The sequence below is a fragment of the Talpa occidentalis genome, unplaced genomic scaffold (genome assembly GCF_014898055.3).
Source record: "Talpa occidentalis isolate TD23 unplaced genomic scaffold, MPIMG_talOcc4v2.1 talOcc4.5, whole genome shotgun sequence".
Classification (NCBI taxonomy): domain Eukaryota; kingdom Metazoa; phylum Chordata; class Mammalia; order Eulipotyphla; family Talpidae; genus Talpa; species Talpa occidentalis.
Genome location: NW_023604861.1, coordinates 61,081,325 through 61,100,112, shown reverse-complemented (window position 1 = coordinate 61,100,112; position 18,788 = coordinate 61,081,325). Strand labels below are relative to the sequence as shown.

The window sequence follows — 18,788 nt, the reverse complement described above, 5'->3', positions numbered from 1 at the left end:
AAGATTGAAATCATATCAACCATCTTTTCTGACCATGAAGGCATCAAACTAGAAATAAACCATAAAAAGAAGGCAAGGAACTTTCCTACCTCATGGAGATTAAAAACCACACTACTGGAAGACCATTGGACTAATGAGGAGATCAAAGAAGAAATTAAAAAATTTTTTGAATTGAACGACAAGGAGGACACTAATATCCTAAATGTATGGGATGCAGCAAAAGCAGTAATAAGAGGAAAATATATAGCAATAGAAGCTCACATCAAGAAACAAGAAAGAACGCAAAGAAACAACCTCATCTCGAAGCTCAAAGATCTAGAAAAAGAACAACAAAAAAACCCCAAAACCAGTAGAAGAAAAGAAATAATAAAAACCAAAGCAGAAATAAATGAAATTGAAACTAAAAAAACAATCCAAAAGATCAATGAAACCAAGAGCTGGTTTTTTGAAAAAATCAATAAAATAGACAAACCCCTAGCCAGGCTCACAAAGGAAAAAAGGGAGAAAGCACAAATAAATAGGATCATCAATGAAAGAGGAGAAATCACAACGGACACAGCAGAAATCAAAAGAATAATCAGTAACTACTATGAACAGTTATATGGAAACAAGTTTAACAATCTAGAGTAGATGGACAAATTCCTACAACTCTACAATCACCCAAAGCTAGATAAAGAAGAAATAGAACACCTAAACAGACCAATTACAATTAGCGAAATTGAAATGGTAATAAAAAACCTCCCCAAAAACAAAAGCCCAGGACCTGATGGATTTACAAATGAATTCTACCAAACATTCAGAGACGAATTAGTGGCTATCCTTCACAAACTCTTCCAAAAAATTGAGAAGGAAGGGACAATACCAAACACGTTTTATGAAGCCAACATTACACTAATACCAAAACCGAACAAGGACAACACAAAAAAGGAAAACTACAGGCCAATCTCCCTAATGAACACTGATGCAAAAATCCTCAATAAAATTTTAGCTATCAGAATCCAACAATGTATCCATAAGATAATTCACCACGACCAAGTTGGATTCATTCCAGGGGCACAAGGATGGTTTAACATCCGAAAATCAATCAACGTTATCCAACACATCAACAAAAAGAAATATAAAAACCATATGATAATATCAATAGATGCTGAGAAAGCTTTCGACAAAGTGCAACACCCATTCATGATAAAAGCCCTTGAAATTCTGGGGATACAAGGAACATACCTCAACATCATAAAGGCCATCTATGACAAGCCAACAGCCAGTATCATTCTCAATGGTGAGAAGCTGAAAGCATTTCCATTAAGATCTGGAACAAGACAAGGATGTCCACTCTCACCATTGCTTTTCAATATAATACTGGAAGTCCTAGCCAGGGCAATAAGACAAGAGAAAGACATCCAAGGAATCCAAATAGGAAAAGAAGAAGTCAAACTATCACTATTTGCAGACGATATGATATTATACATAGAGAACCCCAAAAACTCCACAGAAAAGCTAATTCAACTCATCAATCAGTTCAGTAAAGTGGCAGGATACAAAATCAACACGCAAAAGTCAGTAGCCTTCCTATACACAAACAATAAATCTGAAGAAGAAGAAATCAAAAAGACCATCCCTTTTGTTATTGAAACAAAAAAAATCAAATATTTGGGAATAAATCTAACAAAAGAGGTAAAGGACCTATACAAAGAAAACTATAAAACACTGTTAAAAGAAATAGAAGAAGACACAAAGAAATGGAGAGACATCCCCTGCTCATGGATTGGAAGAATAAACATTATTAAAATGGCCATCCTACCAAAAGCAATATACAGATTCAATGCTATTCCAATCAAAATTTCAATGTCATTCTTCAAAGAAATAGAACAATTATTGATGAAATTCATATGGAATCACCAAAAACCCCGAATAGCCAAAGCTCTCCTGAAAAAAAGAAGGGAATGGAGGCATCAGACTCCCAGACTTCAAACTATACTACAAAGCCATAATCATCAAAACTGCATGGTATTGGAACAAGAACAGACATACAGACCAATGGAATCGAATAGAAAATCCAGAAATAAACCCACAGATTTATGGTCAACTAATCTTTGACAAAGGAGCAAAGAATATGCATTGGAGCAAAGAAAGTTTGTTCAATAAATGGTGTTGGGAAAACTGGGTCGCTACATGCAAAAGAATGAAGCTTGACCACCACCTCACACCATACACAAAAATCAACTCAAAATGGATTAAAGAACTAGACATAAGACCTGAAACCATAAAATATATAGAAGGAAATATAGGCGAAACACTACGTGATTTGCACATCAAAGACATCTTTACAGACACATCACCCAAAGCAGTGATAGTGAAGGCAAAGATAAACAGCTGGGACTACATCAAATTAAAGAGCTTTTGCACAGCAAAAGAGACAATAACAAAAACAAAGAGAAACCCCACCAACTGGGAGAACATTTTTGCACCCAACACTAATGATAAAGGACTGATCACAAAAATCTGCAAAGAGCTGATGAGACTCAACAACAACAAAGAAAATAATCCAGTCAAAAAATGGGCAGAAGAGCTTAAAAGAAACTTCTCTGAAGAGGAAATGCAAATGGCCAACAGGCATATGAAAAAATGTTCAACATCACTTGTCATCAGGGAAATGCAAATCAAAACTACCATGAGATACCATCTTACACCAGTGAGAATGGCACATATTAAAAAAACTAGCAACAACAAATGTTGGCGAGGGTGTGGAGAAAAAGGAACTCTTCTGCACTGTTGGTGGGAGTGCAAACTGGTCCAACCACTGTGGAAAGCTGTATGGAGATTTCTGGACCTACTAAACATAGAGCTTCCATATGATCCAGCAACTCCACTCCTAGGTATTTACCCAAAGGACACAGAAACATCAATTCCAAAGAACACCTGCACCCCTATGTTTATAGCAGCACTGTTTACAATAGCTAAGCTTTGGAAACAACCCAAATGCCCAAAAATAGATGACTGGATCAAGAAGATGTGGTACATATACACCATGGAATATTACTCAGCATTCAAAAAAGATAAACACATGCAATTTGCAGCAACATGGATGGCGCTGGAAGGGATCATGCTCAGCGAAATAAGCCAGAAAGAAAAAGATAAATACCGGATGGTCTCACTCATAGCAGGAATCTAGAAAACTTAAATAAGGGACCAGGAAAATGAATAACTATAAGAAAGTGAAAATCAAAATCAACAAAAAACTATGAACCAGAGACACTTTTAGGGGGGCGGGGGTGGGAGGGGAGGGATTGGGGTCAGAATGGGGGGCTGCAATTGTATGGGGAATATAACAATAAAATTTATTAAAAAAAAAAAAAAAAAGAAGATGTGGTCCATATACACCATGGAATATTACTCAGCATTCAAAAAAGATAAACATATGCCATTTGCAGCAACATGGATGGCGCTGGAAGGGATCATGCTCAGCGAAATAAGCCAGAAAGAAAAAGAAAAATACCAGATGGTCTCACTCATAGCAGGAATCTAGAAAACTTAAATAAGGGACCAGGAAAATGAATAACTATAAGAAAGTGAAAATCAAAATCAACAAAAAACTATGAACCAGAGACAGTTTTTGGGGGGCGGGAGGGGAGGGATTGGGGTCAGAATGGGGGGGTTGCAATTGTATGGGGAATATAAAAATAAAATTTATTATTTAAAAAAAAATAAAAAAAAAAAAAAATGAAAAACAAGGCCAAAAATCAGATATTTTTTCTTAAGGACAGAAGGTGGAATGAGAAAACCTTATACTTTCTCAATTACATGTCCAAATTTTCCCTCCTTCTTAGCTGAGTCTTGTTCATAAATTAAAGTTTGGGTCATATAAATAAGATTGAATCTCAAGGAGACAGTTAATAAAAGTAGCCTAAGAAGTAAGTACCACAGAAATACAAAGTACAATCAGTTTTTTTAAAAGCTCAACCCTTAAGACCCTCTAACATCCAATGCGTCAAAGGTAAAAATGAGGTACATCTCTTATCATGTATAAGTTCAAACTACAGGTTTCATTAACAAAATTTTCACCAACAACTTGAAAAGCTAAGATTTTCCTTCATCATTTCCATGAAGAATCATCATAGCCACCACCCTTTTAAGCTACCAAATAATAAACAGAATTTCCTTACCCACAGTTATATGCCACTAAAAATAAGACTTGGCTTCCCAATGCCAATCTACATCATTCCTATGTAGAAGAGCTCACAGCAATCTCATAATAATTTAGAATGTCAATAAAGTTCTGCCTTCGCTTTTAAGTCAGTAATCTTTTTTTTTTAAATAAAAACTAAAAGTTATTGAACGAAAAGTAAAGCACACATTTTATAAAAGTTCCCACCAGAGTTCTCAGGAAAGTTTAAGTTTTCTTAATTTAGTACCTAATTTTTTGGCAATTGCATAAGCTTCATCTGGTGACTGAGCTACATGTCCTTTGGGAACAGAGACTCCAGCTTCTTGCAACAATTCCATACTCATGTATTCATGTAGTGAGATTTTTCTTTGCTGTTGCTGCTGTACTTGAAATCCATGATTGTTAAATAATCCAGGACTTCCCAGAACCTAGAGAAATTGGGGAAATAATTATATATGACAGGGATATGGCAGTTATTCTTATTTAAAACACCTTCTCAAAACAGTTCCTATAGAGGAGTAGTTTTTTCACAACTACAAAAAAACTGTTACATTAAATCATGAAAATATAATATTCAAAGTATCTCACTGAAAACAAAACTAAAAGTTAATCTACACATTAAATATCAATGTAACCCTTGTAATTTTAACTATTTCCTCACCTCTCGTCCTTATCTTTCATAAGATCTTAATATATTTGATCTCTACTGCCATATCGTCAATGACCTACAGAATATTTCTACCTCACTGCCAAATTCAGTCACTGGGAAACCAATCACATCTTTTTCATCAAAGCAAAACTCATTCCCAACTTTCTTCTCTTCACCACTCCTCCAGCACCTAATAAATCCCCTGGCACTACATATGTGATAACTGAATGAGTTAGTGCCATTACTGATTCAGACACTCAAGACTCAAAACTCTGGCTTCATATGTAGTGGACATTGTGGTATTCAGGACCAAGGCATCCATAGCCCCAGCTGATGGGTGTGCTGGCTGCTGACAGCTCTCAGCTGAGTTCTCTCATTGAAGCCTTCTTGCCCAATATCATACCTCATCATTTCAATCTAGATCCAATGACTGATCAAATGAGGCTAAGGAGAGATATAAAGACCTGGCACCTCATCCCCATTTGGGGTAATTCAGAAGGACCATCCCAGTTCCAGTTATCCCATAAATTGGAAGCTGCACCACAGATCTACTTCTCCCTCAACACAATCCATCTTCCTTCACTCTCCCACAGGTGTTGAATAACCACAGGTGATTTCCCACAGAAATCACTTTCCTCCATTAAACTCTCCATCTAAATAATCTATAAATATCATCTCAGAGAATCAATCTACCACATCATCTTTAATGTACTCTTCCTAAATGATTCTCATAACAGGTACCCCCTTTACAAACTCAGTTTACAACCAAACTGCAAAAGCTTCCAAGAAAGCATTGCCAACTACAAACTCTTCCCCTTTTCAATCTATGCAGAACCACTCTCACCTACAAAATCAGAATCTCTGGTCTGGGTCTCAGGAAATCTGCATTCTTATCATGTCATTCAGCTGATTCTCAAGCACCTTACAGTTTGAGAACCACACATAATAGCAATTCAATTCTGATTCATGTGACAAACTAAAACCCTATATACAATTTCACCCTGTTAGCTCAACTACCTGATTATAGTGTTATTTCAATATTAAAAGCCAGCAACCTCCCAAACTGATTAGCATAATCTACCTTCTGAAATGCCATTCCTGGGTATATCAAAGATTGCTTAGTCTACCAAAAGGCCTATGTAAGAATGTTTAGAGCATGCTTATTCATAGGAGACAAAAAATGGAAATGACTCAATTGCCCGTCAACAAGAAAATATATTGTGGTATGTTCATAATAGGATACTACAGAGCAATTGTTTAAAAAATACCGCTAACAAAACAATGGTTGAATCGCAAAAACACTAATTTTAAAGGAAAGAAGACACAAAAATATATACTTACATGACCTCTTTTTATATAGTTCAAAATTAGTCAATAATTTCTTGGCAGTACAAGTCAGAATTAGAGATTACCTTCCATTGGCGAATACTGATAAGGAGAGAGGACACAGGACTTCTGAGAGCTAAAAACATGCATCTTGATCTGAACTGTGGCTACACAAATATATACACACATAAAAATTAATCTAACAACCAACTTAACTCATACATTTTACTGTATAAGTTATATACCAAAATAATAATAAAAATATTGGGGGAGTGTGGGAGTATTTAGCATAAACCTGCAAAAACAGTCATACACTCGCACATTTTTTGAATGTCTACACTACCAGACATCATGCTAAGAATCCTCAAAGGAGGTCGTCAACCTGGTACCAGTCACAGAGCTCACATTCATGTAAATAAACAGATATAACAAATGTAAAAGCAATGGTAAAGTCACTAGGTGGCACCTAATCAGACAGCTAGACCACAAAAAATTACCAGAGACTCTAGCAAAAAAGAAAAGTAACAGTGTATAAAGTATACTTTGCGGACTACTGGGAAAATTTGAATGTGAACTCTATATTAGACATTAGTTATATATTAGATATTAGTGTCATAATAATGTTAAATTTTCTAAGTGTGATAACTACTGTGGTTATTTAAGAGAATGTACTTATTCTTAAGAGATATATACCAAAATACCTAGGAGCAAAGAGTCATAATACCTGCAACTTACTATCATCAAATGGCTCCACAAAAACAAATAAATGTAATTTTATACATAAATACTTACACATATAAACTTTTACACGCATATAAAAAAAAGGTTAGGCATGACACAAAACTCTAAGTATATGGTTTATATCAAATACCCATATTTACAAAAATTAGTATTCATGGAATGTCACTGACAGTTTTTATACCACTTTAAAGATTGCTTAATGGATACCTGAAGTACTTTGATAAGCCTTCCCTTGTAATCACTAGAAATTGTAACTTCAAATATTGTTAGCTTTAAATAATGTTGAGGGCCTCTCCCCGGTGGCGCAGCAGTTGAGCGCTGGGTTGCAAAGCTGCCCGCAGCCTCTGCAGCACCGGTTTGATCCCCGGCTGCTCCCCGGCCACTGGAGGAGGGTCCCACATGGTGCGCAGACCTCTCCTGCCACCCGCTGCTCCCCTCAGCAGTGTTCTTCAGTCCTTCTGCCTGCTCTGCTCCCCGCTCTGGCTCTGGTGAATTCTCTCACCTTCCAGCACTTCTGACTGTACCCAGTGCTTGTATAAATAAATAAATAAATCTTTTAAAAAAAATAGATAAATAAATAATGTTGAAAATACTCCCACATTTAAGTATTTATTTTTTCTTGATATTATCACTTGGAAGGTTTGTACTGCTGAAGGCCACCAATTCTTGGCCAAATCCCTGTATTACTAACCATCCAATCACACAGTTTAAATACTTATTCAAAAGTGGAAAATTTAGTTATTGGGTAAGTGATTCACAACCAAGAAAACATTTTAAATTATTTAATCTGCTTATAAGATGAAATACTTTTATCAAATATACACTGGAAAAAAGATACAAAGAAACTAGAAGAGGGGCAGAGAAACAACATGTTTAAGAAGTTGCTAAATTCACTGACCCTGAATAAGTTTCCTAGGATCCTGTACCTCTGTGTCTCATCTATAAAAGCAAGCGGTTAAACTAAAATCCTTCCAAACTCTAAAGTTATATCAATGTGAGGGTGGGAAGGGAAGACAAGGTAGTATCTGAGGCAGCTCCATATGGAGAGTGGGATTTTAAAGGAATTTCCAGAAAGATAAAGATTGGGGTTAGAATGGAAACCCGTTCACCAAAAGTTCATTTTTTAAATAATTTGACAGCCCCCTTTAATATTCAAAAGAAGGAAATAAAAAGCTAAAAAAAACACTTCTACTATGGATGCAAACATAAATTTCACTACCTCTAGGCTGAAGGTATGAATAATTTTAAAAAGAAAAAAGATCTAGGGCCTCCCTGGTGGCGAAGTGGTTAAGACATAACCTATGAAGCTATCCACAGCCACTGCAGCACAAGTTCGATCCCCAGCTGGGGAGTTACCCACATGGCACAGCAGACCTCTCCTGACTCACCCACTGCTCCTCTCAGCAGTGTATTTCAGTCATTCTACCTGTTCTGTTCCCTTGTCTCTGATGAGTTCTCTCACCCCCCACACCTCTGGCCTGTACCCCAGTTATTGTATGCATAAAATCAAATAAATCTTTAAAAAAAAGATCTAAATCATGTATGGCATATCTGAATAGTTATTTGAGAACATAACCTAACACTCTGAAATTGACTTATGAAGACAATCAATCTCTTCCCACCTTTCTCTTCTCTTAAGATACTTAAATGTGGGAGTATTTTCAACATAATTCAAAGCAAATGATAGCTAAAGTTACAATTTCTAGTGGTTACAAGGGGCAGAATATCGAAGTACTTCAGGTATGCATTAAACAACCTTTAAAGTGATATAAAAGCTATCAGTGACATCCTATGAGTACTAATCCTTTGTGAATATGGATATTTGAAAATAATCCATAAAAATATACTTATAGTTTAGTGTCATAGATTTACCCTAACCTTTTTTGGTGGGAAATGAATAAGCCAATTCCTATTTTCGGGGGTGAGGGGTGAAGGGTGAGGGGTGGGGGGTGGGGGGTGGGGGGTGGGGGGTGGGGGGTGGGGGGGCAGGAGGGCTTGTAAAGCAGGTTCAAGCACACATGATTTGGAGACAGTCTGAAATAAACATCAGTTTTGACCTTACCTTCTTCTTGACCTAACCCAAATTATTTGTTCTCTTAGTCAGTTTCTTCACCAGTGACGGGGATATTAATGACTCCCTTACAGTGTACCTACGCAAGCTAATCAAAGACTACATGTAAAGTGCTTAGCACAGTCCCTGGCACACAGTGAACACTCAAAACAAAAAAACACCGTGGCCATTATGTTAAAGTCTATCCAGAAATTAAATGATCCAATAGACCATTTTCTCACTTCCTCAAATGGTAAATATCAGCCTGTTACCACTATTAAACAGAATATTACACAACTACTCGGGGGAGGTGGGAAACTACCCTTGCCTCGTCCCAGAAAAGGCCAGTCAGCAAGCCCTGCTGGTTCTGTGAAATCCTTCCAACCTGTGACAGCTCCCAAGAGACACGAAAGTACATCTGAAGGGCATTCTCTCCCTCCCTTAAAAGAGCATTCGGGGACTTCGGAAGCTTCGGCCCACGCTCCAGAACGCCGGAATGGTAGCACAAACTTCTCTGGGGCCCTCACCGCCCACTCGGAGTCCACACAGGTTCCCTGCTTCCCCCTCGGAAACCGAATGAGCAGCCCGGCCAGGTGCGGGCGCTTCTGACAGGCAGAGAGCCGGCGCAGACAGGCCCAACAGGAACCCGCTCGCAAACCAGAGGGCCACTCGCGGGCAAATCGCCGGCGGGCCTCGCGGGGCACCAAGTCACCCAATGTCAGCAACTGAAAAGTGACCTGAGCCCGACATCGGATCCCCTCACACCTGCAACGGGAACCAGGCCCCCCACCTCGCCCTTTGTTCTGCCGCTCCTCGGAGCGAAAGCGGGCTGGGCCGCAGTACCTGAACGGCAGCCCGCAACGTCGTCCGGGGCCGCTGGCTCCTAAGGGTGGCAGCAGCCAACAACCGGCTGCAGAGCATGGAGGCCGCCATTTCTGCGTCCGACCCCGTCCCCTCGGCGCCGCGCGCAGGCGCAGAAGCTCGCAGCGACACCGCCGCTGGATCCCCGCTCCCAACCTGCCCCACCCGAGGGGCCGGGGCCTGCCTTAACTCTGCCCAACCCGGACTTTCGGCTACGGGCAACGGCAGGGCGTGTCCTGCTGACGCGAAGCTGGGCTTGGCTATGGCTGAACACACTTTGGCCTTTAGAACTTGGAACCGCAACTTTAGTCTTGGACCTGCCACTGGAATGCAACCTAAACACTGACTGTTTAATAATAATCACTGGTGATAGGAAGATGGCCACCGCCGGTCGCCTGTGCGATCCCAGCTGCTTGAGCCTCAGTTGTTTCATCTGTAAGATGGGGCTCATTCAAAAAATAAGTACTGAACATCTGCTTGTGCCAAAGCCTGCGATGAGTCCTTGGGATACTGCTGTGAATAAAACAGCGATTTAGTCTTCAAAAAGAAGGGGGTTTGCCCCTCATTAGAATCACCTGGAAAGCTTTTTTTTTTTTTTAACTATCTTCTCCTGACTCCTGAGATGCCTGAGATGAAGGAAGGACCTTGACACTTCTAGAGTTCTGTAGAAAGTTCTCTAGAAGCACACATTGTGCATTAAAACCCCTGAGGGGATGCGTGCCCCATCAAAGAACTGACCACTGGCCAAATGACTGGGTGCATATTCTGTGCTTCTAGTGTGCTGACACTGTTTCAGCGGGTCGAATCTCAACCTAGGAATGGTGGGCGTTGTTCCCTAGCCAGGGTCTGACAACCTGCTTCTGATGCACAGTCCCCTTGTTATAGGACAGGGAGAGGGTTCTCCTCTTCCTACTCAGCTCCACCCTCCCTTGGGTGGGGCAGGGAACCTCCCCCTTTCCTGGGGACCACCCTGTTACACCCTTACCCATGGAACAACACTATATAAAGAAAAACTGCCTCTAAAACAAGCAACCATAGAAAAAAAGGGTTTTTATCGCAACCCCCAAAATCTGTGCGTTCTTACAGGCAGGACTGTCTTAAGAACTTTTTCATTCCACCTCAAGATGGAGCCACCTCAAGGCTTCTATCACTGCTAGATATTTTGTGCAGTTGGAAACGGAAAGGCAGGAAATAGTTGTTGATAGTTCAGATGACTCTTAATCCATCATAGTGAATCAAATAAAATCTGGATTTTCTTTCCAAAGAGCAGAACTGGGATCTACTAGTTTGTAGTATCTCATCAGATATGAATAGGGCACACTCACTTTCAAGTCAGCTCTTTTTCCTTCACACTGAAAAAAAAAGAAAAAAAAAAAAAAAACTCATGCAACCAACCACCTGCCAAGGTCAGTTATGTCAAGGGCAGGTGGGTAAGCCCAGAATAAGTCAATGTCTTAAAATAAGATGTCAGACTGTAACCCTGTGGAAAGACTAACTGGTTTAACTTTGCTTCACCCATTTCAAGTCCAAATTATAGCTGATCCATTAAATGAAACCTCTTCACAGCTGCATCCTCTGAAATACTGATTTAAAAACAGGCAGAGCTGCAACAGAAATAAGGAATATGGGCAAATGTGAGAAAGTGCATATCCCATGGGACATTTTTTTTTTTTTTGAAGGGGAATTTTTATGCAACAGCCTACACTTAGCCCAGTTTGGTGAATTCTTCAGCCCTCACCTTTTTAGCTTGGCAATGTGAGCCAGATTTGGGATCCAGAATATTGCCTCCCTAGTGATGAAGGATTTCATAATAGGCCCTGACAGCTTCTACCAGCTTAGCCAGGGCTCCTTTGTTTTCTGAACTAACCTATGTGAAGGCAAGGTGGTGGTAGCAAGCAGATGGATGGGAGCCCAGAACTCCCAAATTTGCATACTCTAAAGGAGTCTGGACATTCATGTGCACAAAACAAAGAAACTCTTAGTGTAAAAGAACTTTTATAAGATTAGTGTGCATAGCAAGAGAAGAAAGGATGATAGTTTCCCAATAAAACACCCAAAGTTACCATCCCCTCATGGCTAAATGCCCAGCCAAACAATGTTGGCCAAAAGTGAAGCCACTCAGGCCCAAATGCCTGCCATAAGTCTAAGGTACCTTCTGGCAAAGAACCATAGGAAGGGGGTAAAAGGGACCTGGTAAGTCTGAGACCAAAGAAAATCAAAGTAGAAATCAAGATAAAGGCTGTACTGTCAGCCTCTCCTTGTCTCTCAACCACATAATTCTCTCCAGTGTCTCTACATGTGCTCCTCCATGTTTCTCCTCCAAGTCCCCCAAGACCCAGGTGCAAATCCAAAGCCAAGAAGCAAGCCAGCCCTTCTTCACATGCCTTCCCCCAAACCACCTGCCTGCCACGTTATAAGCTTCAACTGGCTGCCAAGTTCTGTCCTTTATTAGGTGGGGCAGAGAACTCCTTTTTATGGAGTTGTTTCTGTTACACTGGTACAAATCTTCCTAGCCTGGTCTCCCCTTGATAGTGCAATATCCTGCATTTGAGGGACCTGGGACATCAAGGCAGAGAGGGGAGACTTCATCTGACAGACAAGAAGGGGGTGACCTAATCCTTATTCTCAGAGTAAAGATGAGATTCTTAGAGTAATATGTTTACTAATAAATGAAGAACTGAATGAGATCCAAACTAGTTGGGTTGTCTGAAAAGTCATGATGTATTTTTTCTATGCTTTCTATGCAAAAATGCATCATGGGGTCTCCCCTGGTGGCACAGGCGGTTGAGCGCCGCACTTTGAAGCTGTCCGCAGCCTCTGCAGCACTGGTTCGATCCTGGCCAGCCGGCGAGGGTCCCACATTGCACGGCAGACCTATCCTGTTGCGCCTGCTGCTCCCCTCAGCAGTGTATTTTGTCAGTCTGCCTGTTCTGTTCCCCACTCTCTCTCTGGTAGATCCTCTCACCCTCCCGTGCATCTGGCCTGTACCCCAGTTCTTGTATAAATAAATAAATAAATAAATCTTAAAAAAAATTGCATCATGACTTTTCTGACAACTCAATGCATTCTTTTGGGTTGTAAAAGGGAGAACAGTGACCACTTCGACTAAAGGACATAAGGGAGGGGCTAAGGACTTAGGCAAGAGCAGAAGCTTCTAGCCCTCAGGGTCCTCATAGCTCGCATGCCAAAACTTAAATTTTCATTTAAAAAATATTTGCATTCTTTAAGTAATAGTAGTAAACCTGCTGAGGCTCAGGGAGCCTGACTGACCTCTAGCTCTCTCATACCAAAGTGACAAAAAGCCTACTCTGGGCCTATTGATAAAAGTCTACCTGACCCTTTGTGGGGAACTGACTCCACACAGTAAGAAGGAAATAAGAATGTTCTGAAAGGAAGAAAACTTTAATTTTTTCAAAGTGCTTTAAAATCACTGATGTTTTTATACCCTCCACATTTTTCCCAGAGCAAAGACTTAGCTGAACTGTCCTGTTGTTAACTATCGTATTCAGAGTGCTAAAGAAACACCCTTCAATATATCTGCTTACCCTCAACTTCTCCTGAGAGCTGAGATGGATAGTACCAGATTCTTACATACCTTTTTAAAATAAGCTTTATTTTGCCATGAAATATTTTCAGAATTCTCTAGTTTTTATCTTATTCCACTTTTACCCTTCCAGCCACTGAGAAAGAAAAAAATATTCGATATATATAGTCTCTTGAACTAAAGGTTAGTAGTGAAGGAAGATCAGTAACACAATCTGGGACAACTACATATTTATATAGGATTTCTTTGTTCTCAGAAATAGGAGAAAGACCCATCTACACCACCCTAGAGTGATAGTGGCAACAAAGAAAGAAACACATACATTTTCTTATTAATAATCACAACAAACCTGCTTTTACAGAAGGGAAAACAGACTATTAAGTGTGCAAACTGAGGGGGACACTTGAGATCTCCAAACCTATACACTCTAAATTGGTATGGCCATCTGCCTAGTACAAAAGAACTTTAATAAGATTAATGTGCACAGAGAGAGTAGAAGAAAGGATAATACTTTCCCAATGAACCAGCCAAAGTTCCCCAGGCCCTCATGGATAAATGCCTAGCCAAACAGGGTTGGCTCAAAACAGGGCCACCAAGACTTGAAAACTTGCCACAAGTCTAAAGCACCTTCTGGTGGCATCCATAGGAAAGAGGCAGAGGCACCAGGCAAGTGTGGAATGAAAGGAGTAAAATCAAGGTACAAATCAAGTTTAACAGCTGCCATTATCAGCTTCCTCACAGGTCTCTCATCCACGACTCTTCCAAGTGTCCCTACATGTCTCAACTCCATGTGTCTCCATCCATGTTCCCCAAGTCCCTGTTACAAATCCAAAGCTGAGAATCAAGTGGGACTTCTTCACATGTCTCTCTGCCATGTGCCTTCTCCAAGTCTTTTTCCAAGTGTCCTCCTAGTTTCCGCTTGCCACTAAACTCCACCCCTTATTGGGTGGAATAGGGATCTTGGATCTCCCCCCAGCCCTTTTATGGAGATTACACTGTAACAATTCCCCTCTGTAACAAGACTCAGAAACAATAGATAACTTGTCCAGTGTCACAGCTTTTACTTGGGTGCTTCAGGACAATACTGAACGTAATCTGGAAGACTGAATGAGAACTGGAGATAATAACTATGATTCATATCTTATCATTTTCTTTAACTCTTAACCTTTACTTAATAGTATTCATCACCTTAAGGATAATGAGAGCAGACAGTTGCAAATGCAAGTGATCAAAATTGTAAGGACTGAACTTTTAGTTTCAAAAGCCAAAGGCCAGAAGGACTCAGAAAAGTTTGTGCCTCACAAGTAGAATAGCATTTACTTCACTCCTAGAGAAGATGGAAAGAGTAAAAGGAAAGCATGATACTCTTGGTGGTTCATTGGGAAGGGTCCCTATATGATGTATTCACCAAGATCACTGTGTCTACAATGAAGGTCAATTTCACCCCCAAAGAGATTTGGGGATCTAGTACAAGGAGCATTAAAGGGAAACCCAAAATTCCACAAAAGGAGTAGAAACTTCTGTCAAGCTAATGTACCCCTGCAGGTAGAGTTGAATCATATTCCCAGGAGTTGTACCCACCCCAGAGGAGTAGAGGAAGTTTTCAAGGATTTCTAATACCCCTGAGGTATATGAACAAGCAGGAGAGCCAGTAAGTGGGAACAAGGAAGGCTACAGTAGTAAGGAACAATGACCCAGAGGGGATGGGAAGAGGAATATGTCAATAAATGCCAGCTTAGATAACAGCACCAAGGAAAGATGTTCCCTAGTATTCTGTGACTGCATATATCTCCTGAGTCTAAGGAGACAGGGGAAGATAGATGCTGATTTAAAAGAAGCTAAGTTTCTGGAACCTAATTAATAAAGTTTAATAATAGAATACAAATTCAGATATAGAAAAAGTCTTATTTCTCATAACATGAATATAGAATGAACTTGGTACACTGCAGTACTAATTCCCAACTTAACGGCACTCTACAATCACCCAGAGAGACTCCATTAATTGGACCCCTACACCAGTCTAATCCAATCATCAGCAGTAGGGCAGTCACATCCTATAAAAGTGCCACAAGTGCCGGAGACCAGCTCTAGTTAACAGGGTTGAAGAGAGGGATCCGAAAGAATCGTTGGAAACAAAGAAATGTCACAAAATAGTTTAAGAGAAGCATGACCCAGGGGATGCAAGTCTTCTCGGTTCTGGCGCAAGCATCATCCCGAGTGCCTAGAAGAACTCATATTTATTGAGACAGACCGCACTCTAGGTTAGTTACATGACAATGGTTTATTCTTTTATTTCTTAGTATACAGCATTATTTTGGCACACATTCACTACCAAGGTTCAACATTATCAGGTTATTCTGTTCTTTCTAATCCACTTTGCTTCCCAGGCATAGTTTCGCTGACACAAGAAAGAACACCCTGATCTACACGGGCCAGTCTTTCGACTGTCTTTTAGCCATGACCAGCCTTCCGGTCATGACCCTGACATTTTCTTTGTCGCAGCACTTCATGCCTTAGGGGTGTTCCTAACCGTTTTCAAATAAGCGCCCAAGGGTGACAACCACTCCTGTCTTGCTCATTCTACTATTCTCTCTGGCTCACTGAAGAGACCCACGAGGTGAAAGGTAACTTTGCATGTTTCATGATGAAACTCATTTAACTATATTCTTCCCCTCCTCTTCTCTATATTGCACATAACTGTGTTAAAGTTCTTTTCTACTGAAGGTCCTACACACTAAGAGTACGTTTTTTCTTTAAGCAGCACATGGTAGAACCCATATAGATTATGCAGGTCTGGGGTCCTGGGGTGCTCCTCATTCTGCCCACTAACAAGTATATGAAAATACCTTAAATGTCGTGCAGATGAAAGCTAACATTATCATCTTCACTTTTCATGACTCAGCTTTTAAAATCCCCAATGACTTGTGCTGTGCCTTTGATAGATCAAAGGTTGTTCCCTTCTGTTCTCTCAGAAAATCTCCCTTGAGGCAAAGTCTGCACTATCCCAAGCCTATCAGTTCCTTTGTGAGAACTGCATTAGTGATCCATCCTCAAGTCACTTTGTCTACTAGAAAACTGAAAAATATATTCTACCATCTCTCAAAAACTTCATATAAAGGGAATTGAGCAAATAAGCAAGTATATTAAGAATAGTGGGAGCAGGTTTCTATCAAAGGGAGTTAAAGTATCAAAAAAAAATTGGAATTTTCTCTTCAGTGAAATTTATTATTGGTATAAACTCATGGTTTTCAATAGATACAGATATAGGAATGTATATTGTATTAGGGTTCTCCAGAGAAACAGACTAGGATGTGCTTACATATAGACAGAGATTCATTTTAAGGAGTTAGCTTATGCATTTATGGAAGCTGGGAAATTCAAAATCTGCAATGTAAGCCTTGCTTGTGGTTGGAAACCAGGAAAGAGCTGATGTTGCAGTTCAAGTCCAAAGTTATTCAGATGGAAGTCACAGAAAGAGTCAAAGTTTTATTCAAGTCCAACGGTCATCAAGCACAAAACAGTAAACATAGGGTAATATTGATGTTTAGTTCCAACCTGAAGTCCATCTGGTTGGAAAACTCCCTCTTTGTAGGAGGTCAGTCTTTTGCTCAGTTCCAGGTCTGTAACTGAAGCCCATCCATATTATGGAGGGCAATCTACTTTACTAAAGTCTACTTCTTTTAACATAAATCTCATACAAAAATACCCACATAGAAACATCCAGAATAATGTTTGATCAAGTTTCTGGGAAACATGGTCAACCAAGTTGCAACATAAAATTAACTATCATAGGTATAAGTATGTGTTCCTTTGCTTTATCCACTGAGAAGGCTTGGGAGCAGCAACCCTCAATAATAATAAGTATACGTAGTACCTACATATTACACTTCTCCACGAAAAGGAGCTAGAAATTCTTTGAGAAATAACTAATTGCAAGAGTGGGCAAGGAAAGTACAAGATGAGCCTGGTATATTACATACAAGAAAGAATGGGCTCAAAGAATGATGGGAATGTGTCAAAAGTACAAAAACTATTTTGAGGAGGACTCCCAGTAGCCAATTCTGAGACAATCTGAGCAACAAAATAAACAGTGGGAGTTAAGGGGTAGATGCACCATGTCTTCTTTCTTTCTTTTTATATATATATATTTCTTACATCATTTTCCATTTTTGCACAATGTATACATTTTCATCTTGGTTATATTCCCCACACATTTGCACCCCCCTTATTTTGACACCAATCCCTCCTCTTCCTCCCCCCTCCCCCGAGTGTGTCTCTGGTTTATAGTAATAAAAAAAAAAAAAAAAAAAAAAAAACTCTAGGCATTATACAGAAAACCACCCATAAGACTCTGATAGGAGGAAAGATGACAAACCAGCTAGGGACCTCTGGAACCATGAATAGCATGTTGATGAGTTCCCTCGGTTTTCTTTTTGCTTTCCAGATCTCAAGTTAGGTGCTAAAGAATCTAACAATTAAACTGCCATTAGATACAGACCCCCACAAAAGCCCTTCAAAGATACCTGTTCATTGTAGCTATTAGATTAGGAAAGGTACAGCCTAAAAAGAGAGTACTTTCAAACAATAACTACTTACTCTGGCAAAAAAAAAAAAAAAAAAAAAAAAAAAGCCCACAAATCAAAATGTGGCCCCACCTTCACCCATGTTAGCAAAGTCTGTGGGTAATACAGAAATCCACACTTGCTAAATTGTAACTAGGGTGTGGTCATAGGATACATACTGAGAATCTTTTCCCCACTTAAGGGTACTGAGCTCCCCCTTTCTCCTGCAGTATAAGGTGGAGACCACATGGGAACCTTCCAACAGTAACGAGGCTTCCCTACTAAGGTTGTGTCAGCAAGAAGTCTAATGGAGAGTCAATATTTTCATCATTGTTAGTGGTAACAAAACTGTAGTATCAGGGCCTCCCCAGTGGCTCAGCGGTTGAGCGCTGGGTTGCGAAGCTGCCCGCAGCCTCTGCAGCACTGGTTTGATCCCCAGCCACCAGGCGAGGGTCCCGCATTGCGCACAGACCTCTCCTGCCGCCCCCTGCTCCCCTCAGCAGTGTACTTTGTCAGTCTGCCTGTTCTACTCTCCGCTCTGGCTCTGGTGAATTCTCTCACCCTCCCGCGCTTCTGACTGTACCCAGTGCTTGTATAAATAAATAAATAAATCTTTTTTTAAAAAAAAAAAAGATAATCTCCTTTAAAAAAAAAAAAAAAAAACTGTGGTATCAGTGGAAACAGGAACTCCCACCTCTATCCAGTAGTAATGAGTTCCTCCACCTTGGGGGTGAATGAAAACAAGAGGAGAAACTGAACTTCTTTCTATTTAGACCTGACAGTACCTGAACAGCACTCCCTTTTTCCCCCACCACAGCAGTGTCCAAAAAAGACCTAAAATAGAAGGTTTAAATAAGACCCAGAATTTCATAACCCAATACAAAAATGTG

General features: G+C 40.1%; 1 protein-coding gene across 1 annotated transcript in view; it reads right to left on the bottom strand.

The window, feature by feature from the left end:
* Positions 1-9,907, bottom strand: part of SUCLA2 (succinate-CoA ligase ADP-forming subunit beta) — a 46,908-nt gene extending 37,001 nt beyond the window's left edge. The window contains exons 1-2 of the mRNA XM_037527322.2: positions 9,775-9,907; positions 4,413-4,593 (exon numbers count right to left, since the gene is read on the bottom strand). Of these exons, the coding sequence (XP_037383219.1) occupies positions 4,413-4,593; positions 9,775-9,864 (271 nt within the window). The 5' untranslated portion in view covers positions 9,865-9,907. The remainder of the gene's footprint in view (positions 1-4,412; positions 4,594-9,774) is intronic.
* Positions 9,908-18,788: the final 8,881 nt, after the last annotated feature.